General features: G+C 42.7%; 2 protein-coding genes across 19 annotated transcripts in view; one reads left to right on the forward strand and one right to left on the reverse strand.

Moving 5' to 3' along the window:
- LIMS2 (LIM zinc finger domain containing 2) overlaps positions 1-21,570 on the forward strand; it is a 56,909-nt gene that overhangs the window by 20,884 nt on the left and 14,455 nt on the right. For 10 of the 16 annotated variants that reach the window (XM_005286409.5, XM_042853508.2, XM_042853511.2 and 7 more), the window contains 3 exons: positions 6,129-6,288; positions 8,369-8,435; positions 8,759-8,879. In XM_005286409.5, coding sequence (XP_005286466.1) covers positions 6,129-6,288; positions 8,369-8,435; positions 8,759-8,879 — 348 coding nt within the window. Of the gene's footprint in view, positions 1-34; positions 84-6,128; positions 6,289-8,368; positions 8,436-8,758; positions 8,880-19,090; positions 19,219-21,570 lie in introns of those variants that run through there. The other 6 variants (XM_065556109.1, XM_065556110.1, XM_065556104.1 and 3 more) reach the window with 5 other exon arrangements.
- Positions 9,302-21,197, reverse strand: GPR17 (G protein-coupled receptor 17). 3 transcript variants are annotated; one of them, XM_005286406.3, is made up of 2 exons: positions 21,052-21,197; positions 9,302-12,213 (listed from the first exon to the last, which is right to left on the reverse strand). In XM_005286406.3, exon 2 carries the CDS (start codon positions 12,177-12,179, stop codon positions 11,163-11,165), a length of 1,017 nt encoding a protein of 338 aa, XP_005286463.1. In that variant the 5' UTR covers positions 12,180-12,213; positions 21,052-21,197; the 3' UTR covers positions 9,302-11,162. The 3 variants fall into 3 exon arrangements, 2 of the variants coding, with proteins under 2 accessions (XP_005286463.1, XP_023959031.1); XM_024103263.3 differs by lacking the exon at positions 21,052-21,197 and adding an exon at positions 16,664-16,793; XR_010590137.1 differs by lacking the exon at positions 9,302-12,213 and adding an exon at positions 16,662-16,791 and having other exon boundaries at positions 21,052-21,182.

The raw sequence follows: 21,570 nt of genomic DNA on the forward strand, positions 1-21,570 counted from the left end.
CCTTTACATTTTCTCTACTTTGTCTCCCTTCCAGTTCTGAGACCTGCATCATAGCTAGGCTTGGAAGGATTTGATTTTTATTGGTAAATATCAGTAAATGTCAATTTCACCGTACACACAAATGGACAGAAAAGCCCATCAATAATAATAGAAATTTACCAATAGATAAAGTAAAAATGCTGCATGAGAATTTAGTAGAATTTGATTCAAGGATATTTACTGTGTATATTTTTCCATGTGATGTTGATAATTTGTGTTTTTAATAATTATAAAGCTTTAACTTTTTGAATCTGAGCATCTACTGTAATTTAAATAAATATTGTTGACCCCTCCCCATAATTTCCCACAACTGTGATTGATAAAAATTGAAAAAAAGACTTAAACCCCATAATTTTGCACAATGGTGAACTTTTAAATCAATAAAAATAAAAATACACATTGACATTATCTGTTGAAATTATAATATATAATATATAAAATCAAATTCTGTCAAGCCTAATCATAGCCAATGTCCTAGCCAGCTAGGACTGGAAGAGAGACTTCCATTAGTATTGGTTCTAGCTGGCTGGAGGAGTTGCATTGGAAAGATGCAAGGTACTTCTTCCCTTTTCTTCCCTCTGGAGTGTGTGCACGTGCATAGAATACACTGGCTTAATGGTACTCCCACCCTGTGAGTAAGAGTTTGGGACTAACAACTGAGCATAGACTCCCTGCATGGCAGCACCTAGGATTACCAATAGGCCACTGGGCTAGACATATGGTATATTTGTGTGGTATATATTTTGGCTGTGTATGTAGTATGTAACTTTGTATACAGACATTTACTTACTATTTTTCCCCTTTAGATTACTAGGTCCTATTGTGCTTAATCTTTAAGGGACAGATCATTTGTATTTTTGCACCTCTTTGGCCAGTATGATGACATCTGCACAGGCCTTGTGCTTATAATTTTCAAGGAAATCCTGTTTGCAGTTGCCAGTTTCTTTAAACTTAAATACTTTTATCAGTTAACTTTTTTTTCTCTTCCAAATCCCAGTTTAGACTATACTACTTAGTTTAGCTGTTAATCACCCTCTTTGCTGCTCCTCACAATCTAATGCAGTAACAGGGATGTTGGGACATCTGGAATGGTCTTACAGGGTTCGGGGTTTGATGGTGTCTACAGTTGCTCTTTTGCAGTAAGAGTCATGGGTGTCGTGTGTGTATTAAAAATAAGTCCCATAACTTTTGACACTTTCTCATTTTTGTGAGTGGGTGAGCTGAATGAATTTCGTTGACAGCTGCAAGTTAAATCCTGAGCTGCATTTCAAGCTGCATTTCAGGGTAAATAAAGAGGTTGGGGACAATAATGTGGCCACACAAAAGAACAGATCATTTGACTCTCAGTGGGAGCTCTAATTTCCTACAGGGTTATGAGGCTTTTTTACTGAAGGCAGTTTGTACTTCTACAGTCCTCAAAGCTATTTGCCTGAATAAGGGCCTTTACAGTCCTGGTTTCATGAATGAGGGGTACAGAGATTAGACCCTAAATTTCCATTATCTTTTTTTTGCCGACACTCCTATGTGGCTTTTCCCTAAAACCTCTCATGACAAATAGTTCTTAGTAGGAATTATCCCTTTAGACCTGGCTAAATCATCTGCATTTTACTCATCGCAGGAATACGACTGTGCAGATTGCAAGCTGAGGGCTCAAAACACAGTTGTCTAATGCCAGCCAGTTCCATTCTTGCAGTATTGGGGGCAATAGGACCCAGTATAATGTCAGTGGAAGGTGGTGGGGAGCCAGGATCTTTCTGAGATAGCAACTAAAATAAATTTAAAATGGAAATGTAAGTAGCAGATTTTTTTTTAATAACTTAGTTTGTAATCAAGGACAACCAGAAACGTGCTTCATTGTGTTTAGTGTTGGGCACATAGGGAGTATCATATCATACGTGGATCTCTGACAATCATAAAGCTTAGAGGGTTAGCCATCTTGGTCCAAGGATATTAGAGAGACAAGGTGGGTGAGGTAAAGTAATATCTTTTATTGGGCCAACTTCTGTTGGTAAACGAGAGAACTTTTGAGCTATGCAGACCTCTTCTTGAGATTTGATATTACCTCACCCACCTTATCTCTCTAGTCATAGAAGCTGTCATTTCCCCCCACCCCTCTAGTCTCTTCCCATAATACAGAAGATGAATGAGAGGAGCAGTAATTACAGCTTTACACTTAGAATACTATCTGCCTTTTTTTATTGTTTATCTTCCTCCTTGATGGTTTCCGCCCCCCCCCCCCCCCCCTGTTGTCTAGATCAAGCCTCTGAAACCAGGGACCAAGTGGTTTTTATTTTTTTATTTTTTTCCAGGTTGATTTGAGTGAGTGTTCAATGGTGAAATTATTGTATAAAATCCTGCCATTATGAACCTTCCTGGCCTGTGATTTAGGTGAAGCAAAGCTGTGGTTGGAAACAGAATTGATCAGATCCCAAGGATGGTCTCTGGGTTTTGCTACAAACACTGACATTTTGGGTTGACTGTTCCCATGTTGCCACAGCAGAGCTCAGGCAAATGTCTGGAGTTTCTGTAAACCATGAGTTGTGGGCCACCAGGTTACAGGATTTCCTGTCTATTCATAATTTTGGTGAGATTCTAAGTGTAAAGGCCCATTTGTACTGCAGGGAGGAAACAAAATCCATTTTAATGTCTCTAAATTAGTACTATTGATTCTAATCTATAGTTCTCCTTTGGCTTATACCTATGCAAAATGGATGTAAAGTGTTTCCACCAGTGAGAGGGGAATTTTTATATTCACTTTGCCGGACTGTAGATGACTATACAAGACGCAGGGCATTGGAGAATCAGGCTTCTGTCTTCCATGTCTGTTTTTCTGCTGGCACCTCTGACTGGTCAGAGGAAAGAGAAGCTGCCACTACTAGAATACACTTATTGATTTCTTGTTTGAAATAAATATTTGCAGAAAACAAGATGACCCAGAATAATGTTAACAAAAGAAATCTAGGTGTCTACTGCAGCACAGATATTGACCCCTTGCTTTAGGGAAAGACAGAACAGCCATCACTGTGGTCTTTACTTCATGCTATGCATAAAATAAAAGATGAACTAGCATTACAAATAAAGTGAAAGAAGAGGAAGAAGAAATGTATGCAGACCATATGCAAGTGTTGATTAAAATTTTATATCACCCCCTCAAGTATTCTGTATATACAACATATGCTACAGGAAGGCTATTTTATAAGTGTATGAGTGTCTTAAAAAGATTAATTGGGTTTGTTTTTCATATGCATCAACCTGTAATGCTACCATCACTCCAACCATGCAGAGCTCAGAGGGAACAACAAAAACATCTTAAAAATAGCTTTTCTATACTTAAAAATGTTACCATGGATGATGTTGCATTCCATATGTTTATGGAAATATGCTTAGGAGTGTAAATATAATATAACTGGAATATGCGTTATGCAAAAGGTCTCTTGTAAAGGTATCATTACAAAGCTTATAATCTACTGAGTGTGTTCATCCTATTTGTATGCATGTATCATTCTTGTATCTAAAACTAAAAATATGAAGTATTTCTCTAAGGTCCTATTGTAATTATGTAAACTGTGGCCATTAATAATGGCTTGGAATCTTTATGGCTCCCATTAACAAAGACAATTGGTTGTAAATGGCTCTGTGTACTCGCAAACCTTCCTAGGTACGTGCAGGCCAACCCTGAAAGAATGGAGAATGAGGTCTTACAGTGACATGTGATCATGTCACCTGGTACTGGAATCCATCTTAAACCTGGTGCTTTTCCATTTAGAAGGAAGGGTGGGCAAGAAGGAACCCAGAAAGAGACAAAGGATTCCTGCCTTGTGCCAAAGCTAAAAGGGGGTGGAACAGAACAAAGGGGGCTGCAATCATGAGAAATACCCTAGTTACCACCTGAGTTGGAACTTATAAAAACTATGCCATTGGAAAGGATTGGGCCCAGACTAAGAAGGAGTCTAGTTTGTGAAAGAAGCTTATTGGAACATCTCTGAGATTTACCTGTGTTCAGTTTCTTAATGCAGTGTTTCCCAAACTTGGGACGTCGCTTGTGTAGGGAAAGCCCCTGGCAGACCGGGCCGGTTTGTTTACCTGTCGCGTCCGCAGGTCCGGCCAATCGCGTCGCCCACTGTCCGCGGTTCGCTGCTCCAGGCCAATGGGAGCCGCTGGAAGCGGCAGCCAGTACGTCCCTTGGCCTGCGTCGCTTCCAGCAGCTCCCATTGGCCTGGAGCAGCGAACCGCGGCCAGTGGGAGCCGTGATTGGCCGGACCTGCGGACGGGGCAGATAAACCGGCCCGGCCCGCCAGGGGCTTTCCCTACACAAGCAGTGTCCCAAGTTTGGGAAACACTGTCTTCATGTATTAGGCTTAGACTTGCGTGTTTTTGCTTTATTTTACTTGGTGACTTGCTTTGTTCTCTCTGTTATTACTTGAAACCACTTAAATCCTACTTTTTATTCTTAATAAAATCACTTTTGTTTATTATTGAACCCAGAGTAAGTGATTAATACCTGGGGGAGCAAACAGATGTGCATATCTCCCTGTCAGTGTTATAGAGGGTGGACAATTTATGAGTTTACCCTGTATAAGCTTTATACAGAGTAAAACAGGTTTATTTGGGGTTTGGATCCTATTGGGAGCTGGGTGTTTGAGACAGGAGTACCTGCTGAGTGGTTTTCAGTTAAAGCTGCAGCTTTGGGGACATGGTGCAGACCCCGGGTCTGTGTTGCAGCAGGCTTGCGTGTCTAGGGTTACCATACGTCCTCTTTTTCCCGGACATGTCCGGCTTTTCGGCACTCAAACGCCCGTCCGGGGGGAATTGCCAAAAAGCCGAACATGTCCAGGAAAATGCCGCCCAGGCACTTCCCCTCCCGCGGCGGCTCTGCTCCTCCCCTGACTCTTCGGCTCTGTTTAAGAGCCGAGCGCTACCGGCTTTGGGCAGCCCCCAGCCTCCGGACCCTGCGCTGCCAGAGCCCGGGAGTGGAAGTGCCCGGCTGGGGGCGCAGGGTCCGGAGGCAAGGGGGCTGCCCGAAGCCCAAGCGCTACCGGCTTCACGGTTTGCCGGGCAGCCTCCAGACCCTGCGCCCCCGGCTGGGCGCTTCCCCTCCCGGGCTCCAGCTGCACTGGGGAAGCGCCGGCCGGGGGCGCAGGATCTGGGGGCTGCCCGGCAAACCATGAAGCCAGTAGCATTCGGGCAGCCCTTTTCGTGTGGCTGGGAGTGGGAGGGAGGAGGGGGCGGAGTTAGGGCGGGGAAGGGGTGGAGTTAGGGTGGGGCTGGGGGTGGGGAAATGGGCGGGGCCAGGGCCTGTGGAGGGTCCTCTTTTTTTATTTGTTAGATATGGTAACCCTATGCGTGTCAACAAGACAGGGTTCTGGAGTCCCAAGCTGACAGGGAAAAGGGGCTCAGAGGTAGTTTCAGCATGCCAGATGACAGTCCCAAGGGGGTCTCTGTGATCGAACCCGTCACACCATTTTAAATTCACATATTCGATACTCCAAATTTTAAAATAAAGCTGATCCCATTAGGAAACTGGGAATTCATTTTTTGAAGTTGCCATTCCTAGCTCTGCAGGGACATGAGAGATAGGACTTTAACGCTGTGACATTTTAATACATAGAACACCTGGACTCATGTTTTCCCATCGTAGGCCTCAGGCAAGTGTGATGTTTGTTGAAAGGGGGTGGGGCAATTATACATTTGAGGAGAAAAGGAGAAAACATTTCTCTGCAGGGGTTTTCATTTATTTTGTGTTTTAATGGAGGGTGTCTGGAGTAAGTTGGTAGGACAGGGATTTGTGGACAGAGGGCAGGCAAGGTGGTCAAAGGTGAAAAATAAATGAATCCATCATATAGCTCTGCAAATTACTATGTGGCTGTCACCTCCACCTGTGTCAAATGTAAACAGATATCAGATGTTGATTCTGAATAACTTGTTGATTCCATTCCCTTGCATGCTGCATTATTTTCATCGTACTTATTCGTGCAAAAAGGGATGAAAAGATGTTGGTGACTGTAATGTTACTTGTGTGATGTATGCATATTCATTTGATAGGTGTGACATTGCCCATGTTCTTACTCTGACCTTTATTTCCTCCTCAGTAATATGTCTGATGCCCTCGCAAATGCAGTCTGTGAGCGCTGCCAGGCTCGCTTTGATCCCTCGGAGAGGATCGTGAACAGCAATGGGGAGCTCTATCATGAGAACTGCTTTGTCTGTGCTCAGTGTTTCCGACAGTTCCCAGATGGACTCTTCTATGAGGTGAGGTTACTGCCTATGTGAAGCTATTGAAAGTTTCTTGACTTCCCCCTTTAAAAACCCAGTCCTGGAAGATGCTGAGTATCAGTGGCTGTCAGTGAACTCTGTGAAAACTGAGAGCACTCAACAGGACAGGATAAAGCTTCAAGTGTCATTCTTTGCCCACTATCACTGTTTCTGTCTGCCTTTTCCTTCCCAGTGTAACTAGCCCTCTCAGAGGGCTGGGTCAGACATTGATGCTAAATCTGAAGCAGCAGGGGCCTCTTAAGTCACCGGAGTGAGGGGCTACCTCATCAGGTCAAGGTGGAATGCTCATGGTCCAGTGCCACATGACATGGGAGTGTGAGATGCTCTATGCTGACTGGGAGATCAATGGAGATAACTGTAATTCCCTGCAGATATGAGATCATAGAACTGGAAGGGACCTCGAGGGGTCTTCTAGTCCAGTCCCCTGCACTCAAGGCAGGACTAAGTATTATCTAGACCATCCCTGACAGGTGTTTGTCCAACCTGCTCTTAAAAATCCCCAATGATGGAGATTCCATAAGCTCCCTAGGCAATTTATTCCAGTGCTTAACCACTCTGACAGTTAAGAAGTTTTTCCTAATGTTCAGTCTAAGCTGCCCTTGCTGCAATTTAAGCCCATTGCTTCTTGTCCTATCCTCAGAGTTTAAGAAGAACAATTTTTCTCCCTCCTCCTTGCAATAACCTTTTATGTACTTGAAAACTACTATCATGTCCCCCCCACCCTTAGTCTTCTCTTCTCCACACTAAACAAACCCATTTTTTTCAATCTTCTCTTTTTCAACCTTCCCCTTCAATCTTCTCCTTCTATTTCGTGACCTTGGCTGATGTGAGCATACAGGAACTGTTTCTTTAAAACCATAGCAGGAAGCCAGGCAGGAGGGTCTGGGATAGGAAGAAGCATTGTAGCTGTAGGATATTACCATTTTCCTTATTTTAATATAGCTGCTTGTTCAGGGTGAGAGAAAAGCAACACTGTGATTTTTATCATTATCATGTGACCGCTAAGATACATTTCAGGTTCCCACATCCTCATGTCAGGAAATCACTGTCAATTATTCCTTCAGTTCTGCACAAACGCACACTCTGTATCTGGACTTGTTACTCATTCCTCTCCCTGTGTTTTGTTCATATAAAGTTTTAGGCATAAATACTAGCATAGAGATGGATAGTAAGCCCAAATTAGGACAGGTACTTAAATACCTAAATGGTAGAGTTTGCATCCACAATTAATTATGGTTGCAAATAATGTGGGCACAATTTCTGTGGGTGTCTAGTGCGCCAGAGAAGAAAATGATCTCCTTTAAAAAGCTGGGGCTTAACGTTTCTGTCAGAATCTTCACTTCTTAATTTCCTGATTTTGCATGTTCAGTTTCTGAGCCCTAATACTGCACTAACTTAATTTTCTGTATTTAATTTCCTGGTTTCCCTTTTTTCTTTTTTTAAGAAAAGTGGGGGATGGGAGAAGGGGAGGAAAGAAAAATAATGTGCTCAACATTGCATATGGGAATAAGGCATGAGTGGGTTCTTGGGTGTTTTGAAAATTTGGCACAAGGTTTCTCAAGTTAGGTAACCAAAATTAGTGAACTTGTCTGAAAATCAGCTGTAAATTTTTCTATAGCACATGTACAAACATGTAATTTGAAAACTATCTAATTTTTAAAATGCTAAGCTCTTTTTCATTTTCTATGTGGACAACAATCATGTCAAGTTTGAGCTCTTTTGAGGTATATGAACCCAGAAGAAAAGGGCAAGAAAAGCTAATTATAGGAACAGTGGAGTTTTGTGTATGTTTTGGTTTTGCTTTCCCCTGCACCTTTGCCCATATTAAACATACCTGCATTGATTTGGCTCCATTGTCCAAGAAAATTCTCCATGGGGCTGAGACAAAGGATTTTTTTTCAAGGCAATGACAAGCAACTGAAGAATGGGTTGGAAATGAAAACACTTGCTTAACCTTTACAAGGTTGTCACCTGCAAGCTCTAATAATAGTCTGAATTTTTATAGTGGACAGTTTGTGATTCACTGAGGATTTTCTCTCCTTTGTTTCGTTAACAGTTTGAGGGTCGAAAGTATTGTGAGCATGATTTCCAGATGCTGTTTGCACCCTGTTGTGGGCAATGTGGTAAGATCTCCATGTGCAAAACTATGTAGTCTCTTCTCTTCCCTGAGTAGAAGTCATGGGGCAGAGGATCACTGGGGATGAAAATTTTAACCCAAGGGTCATCCTAAGCATCAGGCTCTCTGGACAGTAACAAAGAATTACTCTGGCAGTGGTTAAGAATGAAGATGTTCTTCTGGTACTCTTGTGGGAGGAAGTGGTATTTTCAGCAAATCAGAATATACTGGGCCTTGTGGCATTGAAAAGGAATGGTGGTGGATGTGGGGGAGAGTTTTTTGCTCAAATTGGTTCTGTTTGCATCTAAGGGTTGTGTTTTTCTTTCCAAGGTGAGTTCATTATTGGACGTGTGATCAAGGCAATGAATAATAATTGGCACCCAGAATGCTTCCGTTGTGAGCTCTGTGATGTGGCACTTGCTGACCTAGGCTTCGTAAAAAATGCTGGCAGGTAAGAGAGAGCAGAGCCACAGGGGCTTAGCCCGGTACATTGTGGATGTGGGAACAGGAGGTCTGTTAGCGCAATAAAACAAAAACACAGTGGCAGATGAAGAATGGAAAGGCACAGAATAAGCCCGGAGTAGGACTGAGTGGTTGGAAAGTGAGAGATGGGGTAGAGAAAGGGCAATGGACAGGACACTGACTATCCAAGGACATATGGGTAGAGGAGGGGCCTGAAGGCGGAATGCCAGTGGATTGTGGATAGAGTTGGGTGAATGGGCAGAAGGCTGGAGAGGGAAAGGATTCCAGGCATGATGCTGGTCTGCATGTGAGAGATAAAGGGGCATGTCTCTGCTGATTGAGTGGGAACCCTGGGCATAATAAGAGACTGAGGGGGAGCCTCTGTTAATATAAAGACCATCTTCTCACTGATCCTTTTAAACTATTTATTTTACATGTGTATAATAAGTATGAACAAGTCCAAAAAGTTTTTTGTTTTAAAAAAATTAATGGCAAAAATAATACAAACAAGACAGTACAAAATCACATCCCGGTAAGAAGAGAGACAGACAGTTTGGCAGATAGCTTTGAATTCTGAAGCACAGTGGATTAACTTCAGACTGTTATACCTCTGTCCAGCAGGGGTTGGGAAAGTCATTGAGTTGATGTTTCTACCCACTGACATGATCAACGTGGGAAAAGGAAAGAGGATTATTTGCTTCACCCTGTCCACCAGGGAACCTTCCATAATTACTTCCCGTTCAAGTAATCCTCCATATAACACCAGTCTCTAGGCTTCCAGAATTACAGTTAATGGATTTTCCTTTTGGCTTCTTGGCTTGTGTCTCTGATTGGCTAGTGCCTTTGAGCAGTGCTGGGTACCAGCTGGGAAAGCAGTCAGGATTCCAGAAACTTAACCAAGATAAAAAGCTGTTTGATTTCATACTCTTGGAGACATGAGAGCTCTTTCCCTATGTCATGGGTAGAATATGTAAATAAGATTGAGCTATCATATGGCTTTCTATCATGCTCATCACTGCCGTACCTAAGCATTTGAGAGGCAAATATGATTGGCTTAGCAAGGTTCCTAGTGGACATAATGGTTTCTTCTGCTCTTCTCCTTTTATACCATGGGATTTCTCCTATCTCCCCTGCTTGTTTTAATACCCAGATGTGTTCCATTGGTGCAACATTTATTAGTGAGGGTAGTTAAGCTAAACTAGGTTAGTGATCATATGTAGCAAATGAAATGTTTTTCAGACCAAATAAAACACTCTAAAGAGCTTTAAGGCTTTCCCCAAGCAGCCTGCGTTTCACACTTTCAGCACATCTACTTTTCATCTTCTTGGCTAATTTTTTTACAGGGATTCAGAGTTTTAGGTTCAGCATTTATAAACCAATGGAAGATATTCCCTTTACTGATTTTTTTCATGAGACTTCTTTCCATTCCCTTTTATTTTAGCCTGAGATTATTAAGGTGATTGATAATTCAAACAGGACTACACCCCAAGGCTCATTCAGAAGATGCTGCCTTATAACTGAAGACAGCTCCTGGGGCCTTAAACCACAAACCCAAGGACAGGTTGAAATATTAGCATGATGTTTACTGCTCATGCCCAAATCCTCAGCATAGACCAGAGGCCTGTGGCGACAATAGCTTGACATCCCTGGGGAATCAGGATGTCTCCCATTTATTCCAGCCACAGGTTTCCCCTTTCCCCTGTTCAATAGGCATACCATATCCCCCCAACTCTCTACAAATATTCACAATAGATCTAGAGACACTACTATTCTCTTCTGATAACCCAGGACTGAATCTCTCTGGCTGGCACAACATAGGATTTCAGGGGAGGGTGTGCTTGTTGGGCAGGGGGCAATCACCCACTGAATCTTAGTCCTTGAATTCCAGTTGTTCTGTTTCTCAGGGTGGCCAACATTTGCTTGAATGAGACTTGAGTATAAAACTCTTAGATGGAGAAATCATGGATTGATTACATTCTTGTTTCCTTCCTCCATCCCTAAATATTCAGGCCTCAGCTTCAGGATTGGGCAAAAGATGCTGCTGCTGTTGCATTCATGGTTAGATGTCTTGCGATTTATAGAGATTACAATCTGTCTTCTGGCAGAGATGAGCCCTTGCTGGTTGTAGCTGCATAGAATAACTGAACTCTCCTCCTTGATATTGCAAGAATGATACTGACTCTGGGGATAACATTTTTGTCCTTGGAGTCACTTGCCTTTACTCTCTCTGTCTGTGTTGTGCCCGGAAGTGACAACAAATATGATCACTTGCTCATAGTTCAGATTTAGCACTTAGTGAGCTCTCATTTGTCTTCCCCTCATAACTTGGAGGCATCATTGCAGCTCTTTTGCCACAAAACAAGCTGCACAAGGCCTCACGGAACTTCTCAGCAACAAAGAAATACATCACTGGGTCAAGGGCGCCATTCAGGCTGGTGAGGCAGGAAGTGATGCGGTTACTGAGTGCCAGGACTCGCTGGGTTTCACAGGAAGTCTTGGTGCCGTCATAATGGAGAATGTAAATGTAGCGATTGATGTGATAGGGTACGAAGCAGACCAGAAAGATCATTAGGACAACTATGATCATCTTGATGGCTTTTTCCTTCAGGTGCTTTTCAACTCTGTTCCCACTCCTCAGGCTACGGATAATCAATAAGTAGCAGGTCACTGTAGTAATAAATGGAAAGGTGAATGCCACTGCCAAGGACACGAGAGCATGGCGTGATGCCTTCTCTCTGTAGAGCTGTAGGCAGACAGTTGTGTTGTTCATCTCAGCTGTCTGCACACTGACCAACAGAGGTGCCATTGCGACAGCAACTATAACCCAAAGAAAGGCACATGCCGAGTGGGCATAGAGTGACCTGCGGAGTTTAATGGACTTCACAGGGTGCACGATGGCTAGGAAGCGGTCAACGCTAATGCACATGAGGAAGTAGATACTGGCATACATGTTGAGATAAAAAAGGAAGCCAATGAGTCTGCATGGGATCTCGCCAAATGGCCAGTGATTGCCAGAAAAGTGATATACCAGCCGGGTGGGTAGAACCAGCACAAAAAACAGGTCGGCCACAGCAAGATGCATCAGGAAAATATTGGCTGGAGTGCCTGACTTTTGGTCCCGGATGAAGAGCCAAAGAGCCAGGGTATTGCCAACAAAAGCCAGGATGAAATCCAGGAGATAAAAAGTGGCAAAAAGGATGTTCTCTATATGGGTCTCTTTGCCACATTGTTCTGAAGTTTCCAGGGAGGAGTTGAGGAATAGGCTTGAGGGATCTGCTGGATCATTCATTCTTCACTTCAGCTCTGGGGCAACAACCAGGGACCTGAAAAAAATCAAGAAAACAGATCTTACAAAGAACCTTGGTAATGGTGAGACAGCATGGAAATCAGACAACATGTCTCCTGCTTGCTGAGAGAAGTAATTAAAAGGACACTGCCCAATTTTTATAAACTCAGAGTCTGACCTACTTCAGAATTATTAAACCCCTCCCTCTCAATTGGGTTTTCCAGACCTTTCCTGTCAGTTGAAGAAAATATTGTAATGCAATCAGCTGGCTGTACATTTATCTCCAAGATGTTCTGCGACTTAGTAAGCGATAAAGGTGCTAAACACCCATGTACCAGGTTAACAGAAAAGTGGAAATAGGCACTATACAGTCAGAGAGCGACTGATTTTGGCATGGTGCCAAAATATTGGTACTACTTCTCCTAGGATTTAAAGAGCTCCTGTGACACAGGGCCAGAAAAGGTTAAGCAACTTGCAGAATAAATTAGCCAAATTGAACCTTTAAAGACATATTAGAGAAGTATATAAATGGTAATTAGGGCTGTTCCTTAGCAATAGCTAACATAGCCCTGTTAAATAGACTAGAGTTTTGACATGCAAACCTGTATTGTTAGAGAATTAGAGGTAGTACTAATTGTATGTGTTTACCGTATATACTCGTTCATAAGCTGAATATTTTTGGTAAAAAAGTGACACATCAAAGAGCGGGGGTCAGCTTATAAATGGGTCTACACCAAAATTTGATGATTTTAAACTCTATGGAATCATTGAATTGAATATCTAATACATTGTCGTTTTGTTTACCTGGAGCATCTGCAGGCATGGAGCCCCTCAGCTCCCTGTGGCTGCGGTTTGCCGTTCCCAGCCAATGGGAGCTGTGGGAAGTGGCGCCACTTCCCGCAGCTCCCATTGGCTGGGAATGGCAAACTGCAGCCACTGGGAGCTGAGGGGGTCCGTGCCTGTGAATGCTCCAGGTAGACCAAACATCCAGGCCCACTAGCGGGTTACCCTAACGGGCCAGGAGCCAGAGTTTGCCAACCCCTGAAATATAGGGTCGGCTTATGAAAGGGTGACAGTTTTTGCTATTTTTACCTATCCATCTTTGGGGGGGTCAGTTTATAAACGAACAGGCTAATGAACGAGTAAATATGATGTTAACCATGTACATAGATGAATCCTGTCTATTGATTCAGAGATCAAAAAGGAATATTAACGTTTAAATGAAACTTGGGTGTAGTAATTTCATTGTCTATACTTCTCTTTGAAGTTTGTAGTAAATTGTCTACGAACTGCTTAATAGATAAATAACTTGTACTAATTAATTACTAGTAATGCTTAGGAAATAGAAGGTTATTTCAAAAGCCTATTGTTCGTCCAAGGACTGTGTGCTGTCAAGAGGAAATCTCTATTAAAAACTCTTGGGATCTCAGATCTGCTTAAGCTTTGTAGTCGCAAGACTGTGATCTCCAGTGCCATTCTGGATAGCTCTGATATTGTATATGGACATTGGACTATAACCTAATGAAGTGATTCTGGAAAGGACGCTTTGCAACTCTAAGCTCACCATCTGTACTATAAAACTGACCTATGAACTCTCTTCATACCTGTATGTATAATGATCTTTTAACCAATATGCGCTCTCTTCTTTTTTTAATAAATCTTAGTTTAGATAATAATAATTGGCCGTAAGTGTGTATTTGGGTAAGATCTGAAATATTCATTAACCTGGGAGTTAATGTGTCCGATCCTTTTTATATGATGAACAAGATTTTTAGTAATCCTCATCATATTTGACTTGGCTGTCTGGGAGAAAGCCTAAGGCTGGTTGCTTTAAGGGAACTGTGTTTTTGGCTTCTGAGTAACCAATAAGGTATTATAGAAGCTGTTTTGTTTCTGGCTTGGTGGATCTAAGTATTGGAATAACCACCAGTTTTGGAGATTGTCTGCCCTTCTTTACAGTTTGCCCTAATTGAGCAATCTCAGCCTGGCACCCTGGGACTACAGTCACAGCTCCTTATACAGAAACTTCACTGGAGACATAGGTATCCTCTGTGGTTTTTTTTTTTTTTAAACACCTTTGAGAGTATCTGGCTTATTGCTGGAGAGAATCGGGAGGGGAGAGTTCATATATCCATCTCTGGTAGAAATGTCTCTAGGTGCATGGTTCCTGGGAACAAGTGCCAGGAATTAATTTTTATTTATTTATTTATTTATTTTTTAACCAGAAAATCCCCCGAGTTGGTTTTGTTACTGGGCTGGGATTCAGAAGAAAGTTCTTCCAAACAGTGCAGTGGCTTCTGCCTCAATTGATTCAGAAAGTGAAACACTATTGACTTGCTTTGGGAAAGAGCACTGGACTTCCCCGGCTGCCTGGCTATTACCAGGGGAATTTCTCTGCTACTCTGGTCCTTTTTCAGTCGCTGCATGTTCCTCTTCCTTGAAAGCTCCAGTAACTATATCTGCTGCAACTGACCCTGTAGCTTTCTCAACCAGCAACATAGTGAAATTGATCTTATTTTTGTCACTCCCACTGCTGCCCACAGCAGCAGTGCAAAATGACCAGACTTTCATGGACACTTACCCAGAGCTTTTCTATGATATGCAACAGATCTTGAATTAGAATCTGTAACTCTTACTCTGGCTTTGAGTCTTTTGTATTATTCCCCTCATCTGCTCCCTAGTCTATAAAATGAAAATATGACAAAACTGTGAGCTGGATCCCTTCCTCAACTACATCTGTGCATGGAGTTGTCTGTTGTACATCTCCCATTGTCCCTGAGGGATGTGGGGAGGGGAGAGTGGGTCAGATGTGTCTGCAGCACCATCCCCTTGTCCATGGGGCCCACTGACAGTGCTTCACTGGGACACAGCGAAGACAGTGGAAGCATTCCCCTATCAAAGGAAAACCTGCAGGGGTTGATGCCATGATCCACTACATGGAAAATCCTTTGAGGTGTCAACTTGGGCTCACAAGATCACTAATTACTCTTGAAAATGTAGGCTAATGTACACCTCTACGCCAATATAACGCTGTCCTCGGAAGCCAAAAAAAGCTTACCGCGTTATGGGTGAAACCGCGTTATACCGAACTTGCTTTGATCCGACGGAGTGCGCACCCCCCCCCCCCACCCCGGAGCACTGCTTTACTGCGTTATATTCAAATTCGTGTTATATCGGGTCGCATTATATCGGGGTAGAGGTGTATTTTGGGATATACAGGCAACAGCCAGCAAAGGGACAAAGTGAATGTCAGTATGACTCACCTGCTGCTGTATTAACCGGGGTATGGGGGAGATTCACTTGAGACTAAGGGGCATCATGGAGGTACAGGGGCTCTGTGTAGACAGCCTTGGGCTCTGGCAGATCGCAAAAATCTGTGTTCAAACCACCTGCATGCTAACCCACATGCGCAATCGAATGATCTGTTGGAAACTGAGAGAAAACTTTTGGGAATTTTCTTCCTCCACAACATTCCCAGGGATCATGGCACCCTGTAGGTTTTTCTTTGATAGGGGAACCTATTAGCACCTGCAACATTTTTACCAAAACCACATTAAACTCTTGTACTTAGCTAGTTGAGGATTTATGCAAAACTTAATTATTCCTACTTGTTTGCTTAAAATGGGGATCAAGTATCTGGTTTTCCTCTGTTTATTTAAAAATAAAAGGCTCTAATATTCTGTCATACTGGTCCAGATTCTGAATTAGCAAAGGGAGTGTTTAACGCCATGGCACGGATACTGCTGTGGTATTTGACCAGTAGTACAGGATGCTATAGTATATTTGTATAAGGGGAAGCAGTAAAGGAAGCTGAAGAAGTCTGAGGGATAGGGTGCTGGGATAGATGGAGGAAATATTAGGCAGGGAAGGAAGCCCACAAGGGGAGCAGGAGTGGTCTGGGATGTATTGGAGACTACAGAGGCAGTGGGAAGTGGAATTGCGTCTGAAAAATATCTGGAAAAGAAGAGTGTTTTCCTTCAGTAATGATCGCACAAGTCAAGGAGAATGTCTGTTTGGTGTAGGAGTCTGGCTTTTGTCCAGGCAACCCTGTCTGTGCAAAGCGGCCACTCTTTACTTTCACATCATTGCTGTTAATTAAGATATGTAAATAGATGCTTCCTCCTTTCTGATCAGCCAGTTCCCCCTTACCCTAGTTAACAAACCATTGAGGTGGTTGCTGATGTTATTGAAGATGCCTCTGGCAAAAACCTTGCTGCATCCTGAAAGCAGAAGGTAATGCCTCACCTTCCCTCAGAGCTATGATTATTGCTCAGAAACATTTAAGAGGTGAAATTTCTGCTGAAGAATAGTCCAGTAACACATTCACTGGAAACAGAATCCCAAGAAAACACCTGTCTTTCAAATAGGTGGATAGAAGTGGGCATACTGTGAACCAGATTTCTTCCACTGCCAAGTTGGTTGACAGACAAGAAGGATGAAGATCAACAAAAGTGAGAACGGATAGAATTAAGAAATAGAAATTCTACCATCTGGCCACAGTGGGTCCCTCTTTCTCTGTGTTGAAATGCTGTGCAGCTGAGCTGTGAAGTTTGGAGATTTAGGACTGCAGGATCCTTTGTGCGCCAACCAGCTGTGTGCTTATTCCTGTTTATTACTGAAAGAATAAAAATGAGAGTATGAGGGCAGCCTGCATCAGTGCTTGAGCGGAATACTGTTTCATGGGCCCCGTTTTTCAAAGCACAGCACATTCTGTAACAGTGGGCATGCATATTTGCCCCACATTTACATGTGCAAAATGGAGACTTGTTGATAAATGCAAAGTAATGCACATTGGAAAACATAATCCCAACTATATTAGGTGTTACAACTCAAGAAAGAGATCTTGGAGTCATTGTGGATAGTTCTCTGAAAACATCCACTCAATGTGCAGCAGCAGTCAAAAAAGCGAACAGAATGTTGGTCATCATTAAGAAAGGGATAGATAATAATATATCCTATTGTCTCTATATAAATCCATGGTACGCCCACATCTTGAATACTGCATGCAGATGTGGTCACCCCATCTCAAAGAAGATATATTGGAATTGGAAAAGGTTCAGAAAAGGGCAACAAAAATTATCAGGGGTATGGAATGGCTTTCGTATGAGGAGAGATTAATAAGACTTGGACTTTTCAGCTTGGAAAAGAGACGACTAAGGGGAGATATGATTGAGGTCTATAAAATCATGACTGGTGTGGAGAAAATAAATAAGGAAGCATTATTTATTCCTTCTCATAACACAAGAACTAGGGGTCACCAAATGAAATTAATAGGCAGCAGGTTTAAAACAAATAAAAGGAAGTATTTTTTCACACAACACACAGTCAGCCTGTGGAACTCTTTGCCAGAGGATGTTATGAAGGCCAAGACTATAACAGAGTTCAAAAAAGAACTAGATAAGTTTATGGAGGATAGGTCCATCAATGGCTATTAGCCAGGGTGGGCAGGGATGGTGTCCTAGCCTCTGTTTGCCAGAAGCTGGGAATGAGTGACAGGGGATGGATCACTTGATGATTACCTGTTCTGTTCATTCCCTCTGGGGCACCTGGCATTGGCCACTGTCAGAAGACAGGATACTGGGCTAGATGGACCTTTGGTCTGACCCAGTGTGGCTGTTCTTATGTCCTTATGAGACTTGCCTCTTTGTGTACATGCTTCCCGGGTGTGCACATGCAAAGACAGTGTTTGTGGAGTGTGCACATCTTTGCTGGTGTTACTTGTCTCTTTGAAACTCTGGGTCCTAGTGTCTTTGGAAAAAACCTTGTGAGTTTAGTCCCTAAATGAAAGTGGTATTGGAAGCTTAGAGACTTGTTATCCTTATCGGAAGGAATTTTTCTTATTTTTTCTATTTTACACCAAAGGAGGATGAAACCTTACCCTTTTAATGGCTATTAAAGACAGGGCACATCCACATTAATACTCGTTGTGTGACTCTTTGAATTTACACTCTTTGTGCTGCCACTCCATTTATTTAACTAATCCCATCCACAAAGAAATGTGTAAGGAGGCATGATCCTGCATAGCAAGACTTAGATTACACTGTGGTTAGCCATTAGTTTTATATTCAGTTATAACACCCTGTTAAAAATGAAACACCAGGTGGATGTGAGTCTAAAAGGCTGGCATCCGGTCTCCTACAGTCCAGACAGAGATTTCATTTGCTGTAGGCCAGCTCTTTGGTGGAATCTTCCTCCGGGCAACAGTTTGCTCTCCATCTGCAGCCCCAACATTAAGGGCCTCAGAGTGACATGCATTTTATCATGTTCTTAAAATTCTCTGTAGTGATCAGACTCTGTTAGAACTGACTTCCTGTGGTGCATTGAGCTATGATCTTTGGGGTTTGAGCTCAGTTTTCTGTCAGTATCTGACACAGAATAGCAAAGACACCAATGATGAAATCCTGGCTCTGTTGAAGTCAATGGCAAAACTTCTTTTGACTTCAGTGGTGCCAGGATTTCACCACAGGACTGCAGGGGGTTGAGTGGGGAATATCAAGAAGTCTAGTAGGGTAGTCACAGGGAGGAGAAACATCTTGGGGATTAGGGCTGCAGGAGTTGATTAAATGTTGATGGATCTAGCGCACATATGTTCTTATCTGTCAAAAGTCAGTATCGTTATGGGAGGAAGCTGCTGTTACATATGTTACCGTGTGAGGGCCTTTCTTTTTTTTTTTATTTGTCAGAAGGTGTGAAGAAAATAAATGGCTCTTTTTACTGTGATACAGCATGGCCAGAGGGCAACAGGAGAGTGATAGAGGGGAGATATGTAAGCCCCAGGATGATGAGAGCCTTATTCCTTGTAGAGGGAAGAGAGGCTGCTACAGTTTAATTAGAGCATCTGAAGCCAATTAAGCCAATTAGAGCACCTGAAGCCAGTCACCTGGTTAAAAAAAAAAAACACCCTGCTTCAATCAGGGTTGGAGGAGTTGAAGCAGAGTGGTTTGGCATTGGAGCAGAGAGTAGTTTGAAGGAGAGCAGTTTTGAGGGAAGCAGAGGAGAGTTTGGAAAAGTGCTGTGGCGGGCCAGAAGACCAAGACCCTAGGTAAAGGGAAACCTGGCTTGTACAGAGCAGAGGGACTCCACAGACACAAAGGGTTGGGAGAAACCTTGCCCAAGCAGAGAGGGTAGGAAGCCCCACAAGATGAAGGGCCAGAGAGAGAAGTAGCCCAGGGGAAGGAATCGCTAGTTCAAGTGGTTTGCCGCTATCCCTAGGGCCCCTCTGCTGGGACCCAGAGTAGAGGGCGGGCCTGGGTCCCTCCCTCTCCACTCCCCTTCTCTGGGATACTAGTGGGACAGTTAATACCCCAGATGAGGGGCGAGAAATGGGGCCCTGAACACCCCCACAAGAAGAGAAAGCATGGGACCCATCATAGTAGTGCCAGCAATTTGCTACATTACAAAACCCTTTCAGTTAGGTTCTAAACTCAAATGATCCTCCGAGAGTTTTAACTCGTGCTGTTTTAACGTACTTTAATTTTTGAAGCCATTAGTGTTGATTGTTGACATGAAAATGAAGGTGTCCTTGGCATTTGAATAGCTCAGGAGAAGTTTATGTATCACTAGAATTAATTGCTGCACTGGCTTTCAGAATTGAAATGCTAATTTAAAAAATTTGCGGCTTTAAGTGTTCATAGCACAATAACACTAGAGCTGTGGAAAACCAGTGATGGCTTTACTCTGTGTCTCTAGTAATAACATATGAAGAAGGTTTAGCAAATTATTATAATTTTTTTTTAAAAATCTGATTCAAAATAAACGTGCACATTTTTGTATTAGGTTTTTAGTTTATTTTTGCTTTATTGTGGTACACTGTAGAATAACTCTGAATCTCTAATAAACTTGTCATTGTAGCATGTACAAATGCTTTTGTTTGAAGCTAATTAGAAATCATATCTCCTTTTTAAAATTATCTAGTTTCCGGGACTTGTTCTACAATGCAAGAGGTTCTGAATCTGTAGACAGAATAATTCTTTAGTTGTCTGGTTCCCAAGCCCAGAATTCCACTTGACTTGCGCTGCTGGGGTAGTGTGAGAATTTAGTGATTTACAGATTGCTGAATAGAGCTCTATTCTGGGGTTAGCCATTATTCCAAGCCTCCCATAGCTGATTTGTAAGCAGGGATGTAGTTAGTCATTTAGAATGTGTGCATATAGCCATATTTTATGGCCTTCCCCCTCTCTCACAGCCACACTACATTGATACTCTCTTGGATAGTTTATACTACGATATTACTGTTCCAACGGGTGCTCTACCTATTTGTTAATAAAAGGCTTGATGAAGAATAAGCAAAACTTTCTAGTTGATCCTAAATAAGAAATCAAGCTAGCTTGGTTTTTGCTACAATCTAAGTGCTTCCCAGCTAGAAGCGCATGATGAGTTCTCAGGTGGACTTCACAGTTTTCTGCTCTTCTCTCATTCTTTTGATTAAAGGTGGTTCTGCCTGGGGAATGATCTGTTTTGTTTTAAATGATCAGGGCTGATGATGGTGGAAATGCTTTGTCAAGCAGGAAGATCTTGCATCTTTCCCAGAAAATTGTTTAACACTGGATGAAACTCCCTCCAGAGCTGACTCCCCTCTGGCTGAGTATACTCGGTTGCCCATGGGAAATTAATACTGTAATGGGGTGATGTTTGTGGTGTATGCCTGTCTGTACTAATGGTTGAAAATGGAGACATTTGGAAAGCTATTCTAATTTAGAGGACAAGAGTGATTATAATGAAATTCTTTGTGGACTCTATTTGTTTAACAACTCATACACTATGTGTATTAGCCACTCTGTACATCTCCCACCACCCTCACTGACTCGACTACAACAGCATAAAGCCACCAGGAAAGTGCCTCCATTATTCTACTAGCCAAAGCCAGTTCTCTTACCTCTTGACGGCGCAGTCCTACTGGTGAAGGGTAAAGTCCTTCTAGAGTAAATCTCTGGGAGCTCCTTCTGACGCCAGTGAATCAAGGGGAAGCGTCAAAGCTGAAAGCCATCTGATGATTCAGAAGGAGCAGATCGTTTCAGACTTAGTGAGGGTGGAAGAGAGAGCCCCTCTATATAGAGTCCTGCTAGCTCTGATAGTGCATTATCAGCTCACACAACAGAGGAGAGGAGATGGCACACTTGCAATGAAAGGCAGTTTTCATTCCAGCTGAAGCCTTGGAAGGGGCAAACCACTGCTGCTGCTGTTATATTTTTGAATATTTCAGTGTTTGTCCTGCTTATTAAAGTCTCTCTGAACCCCCCTAGTCTTTTACACTGACTCTTTGGAGTTCTGTGATTATTTTAGAGGGGTGGAAAAGGGTATTGTGCAGGGGGGGAGTCTGGTATTAATAGACACAACAGGACACTTGAGAATGGGATAATTCCATAATGGTGGGAGTGGGGGTGAGAGGGGCGGC

Source organism: Chrysemys picta, chromosome 9 (genome assembly GCF_011386835.1).
Source record: "Chrysemys picta bellii isolate R12L10 chromosome 9, ASM1138683v2, whole genome shotgun sequence".
Lineage (NCBI taxonomy): Eukaryota > Metazoa > Chordata > Testudines > Emydidae > Chrysemys > Chrysemys picta.

Bases quoted from the DNA above. Each gene is read 5' to 3' on its own strand.
- GPR17 (XM_005286406.3), bottom strand. From the start codon at position 12,179: ATGAATGATCCAGCAGATCCCTCAAGCCTATTCCTCAACTCCTCCCTG.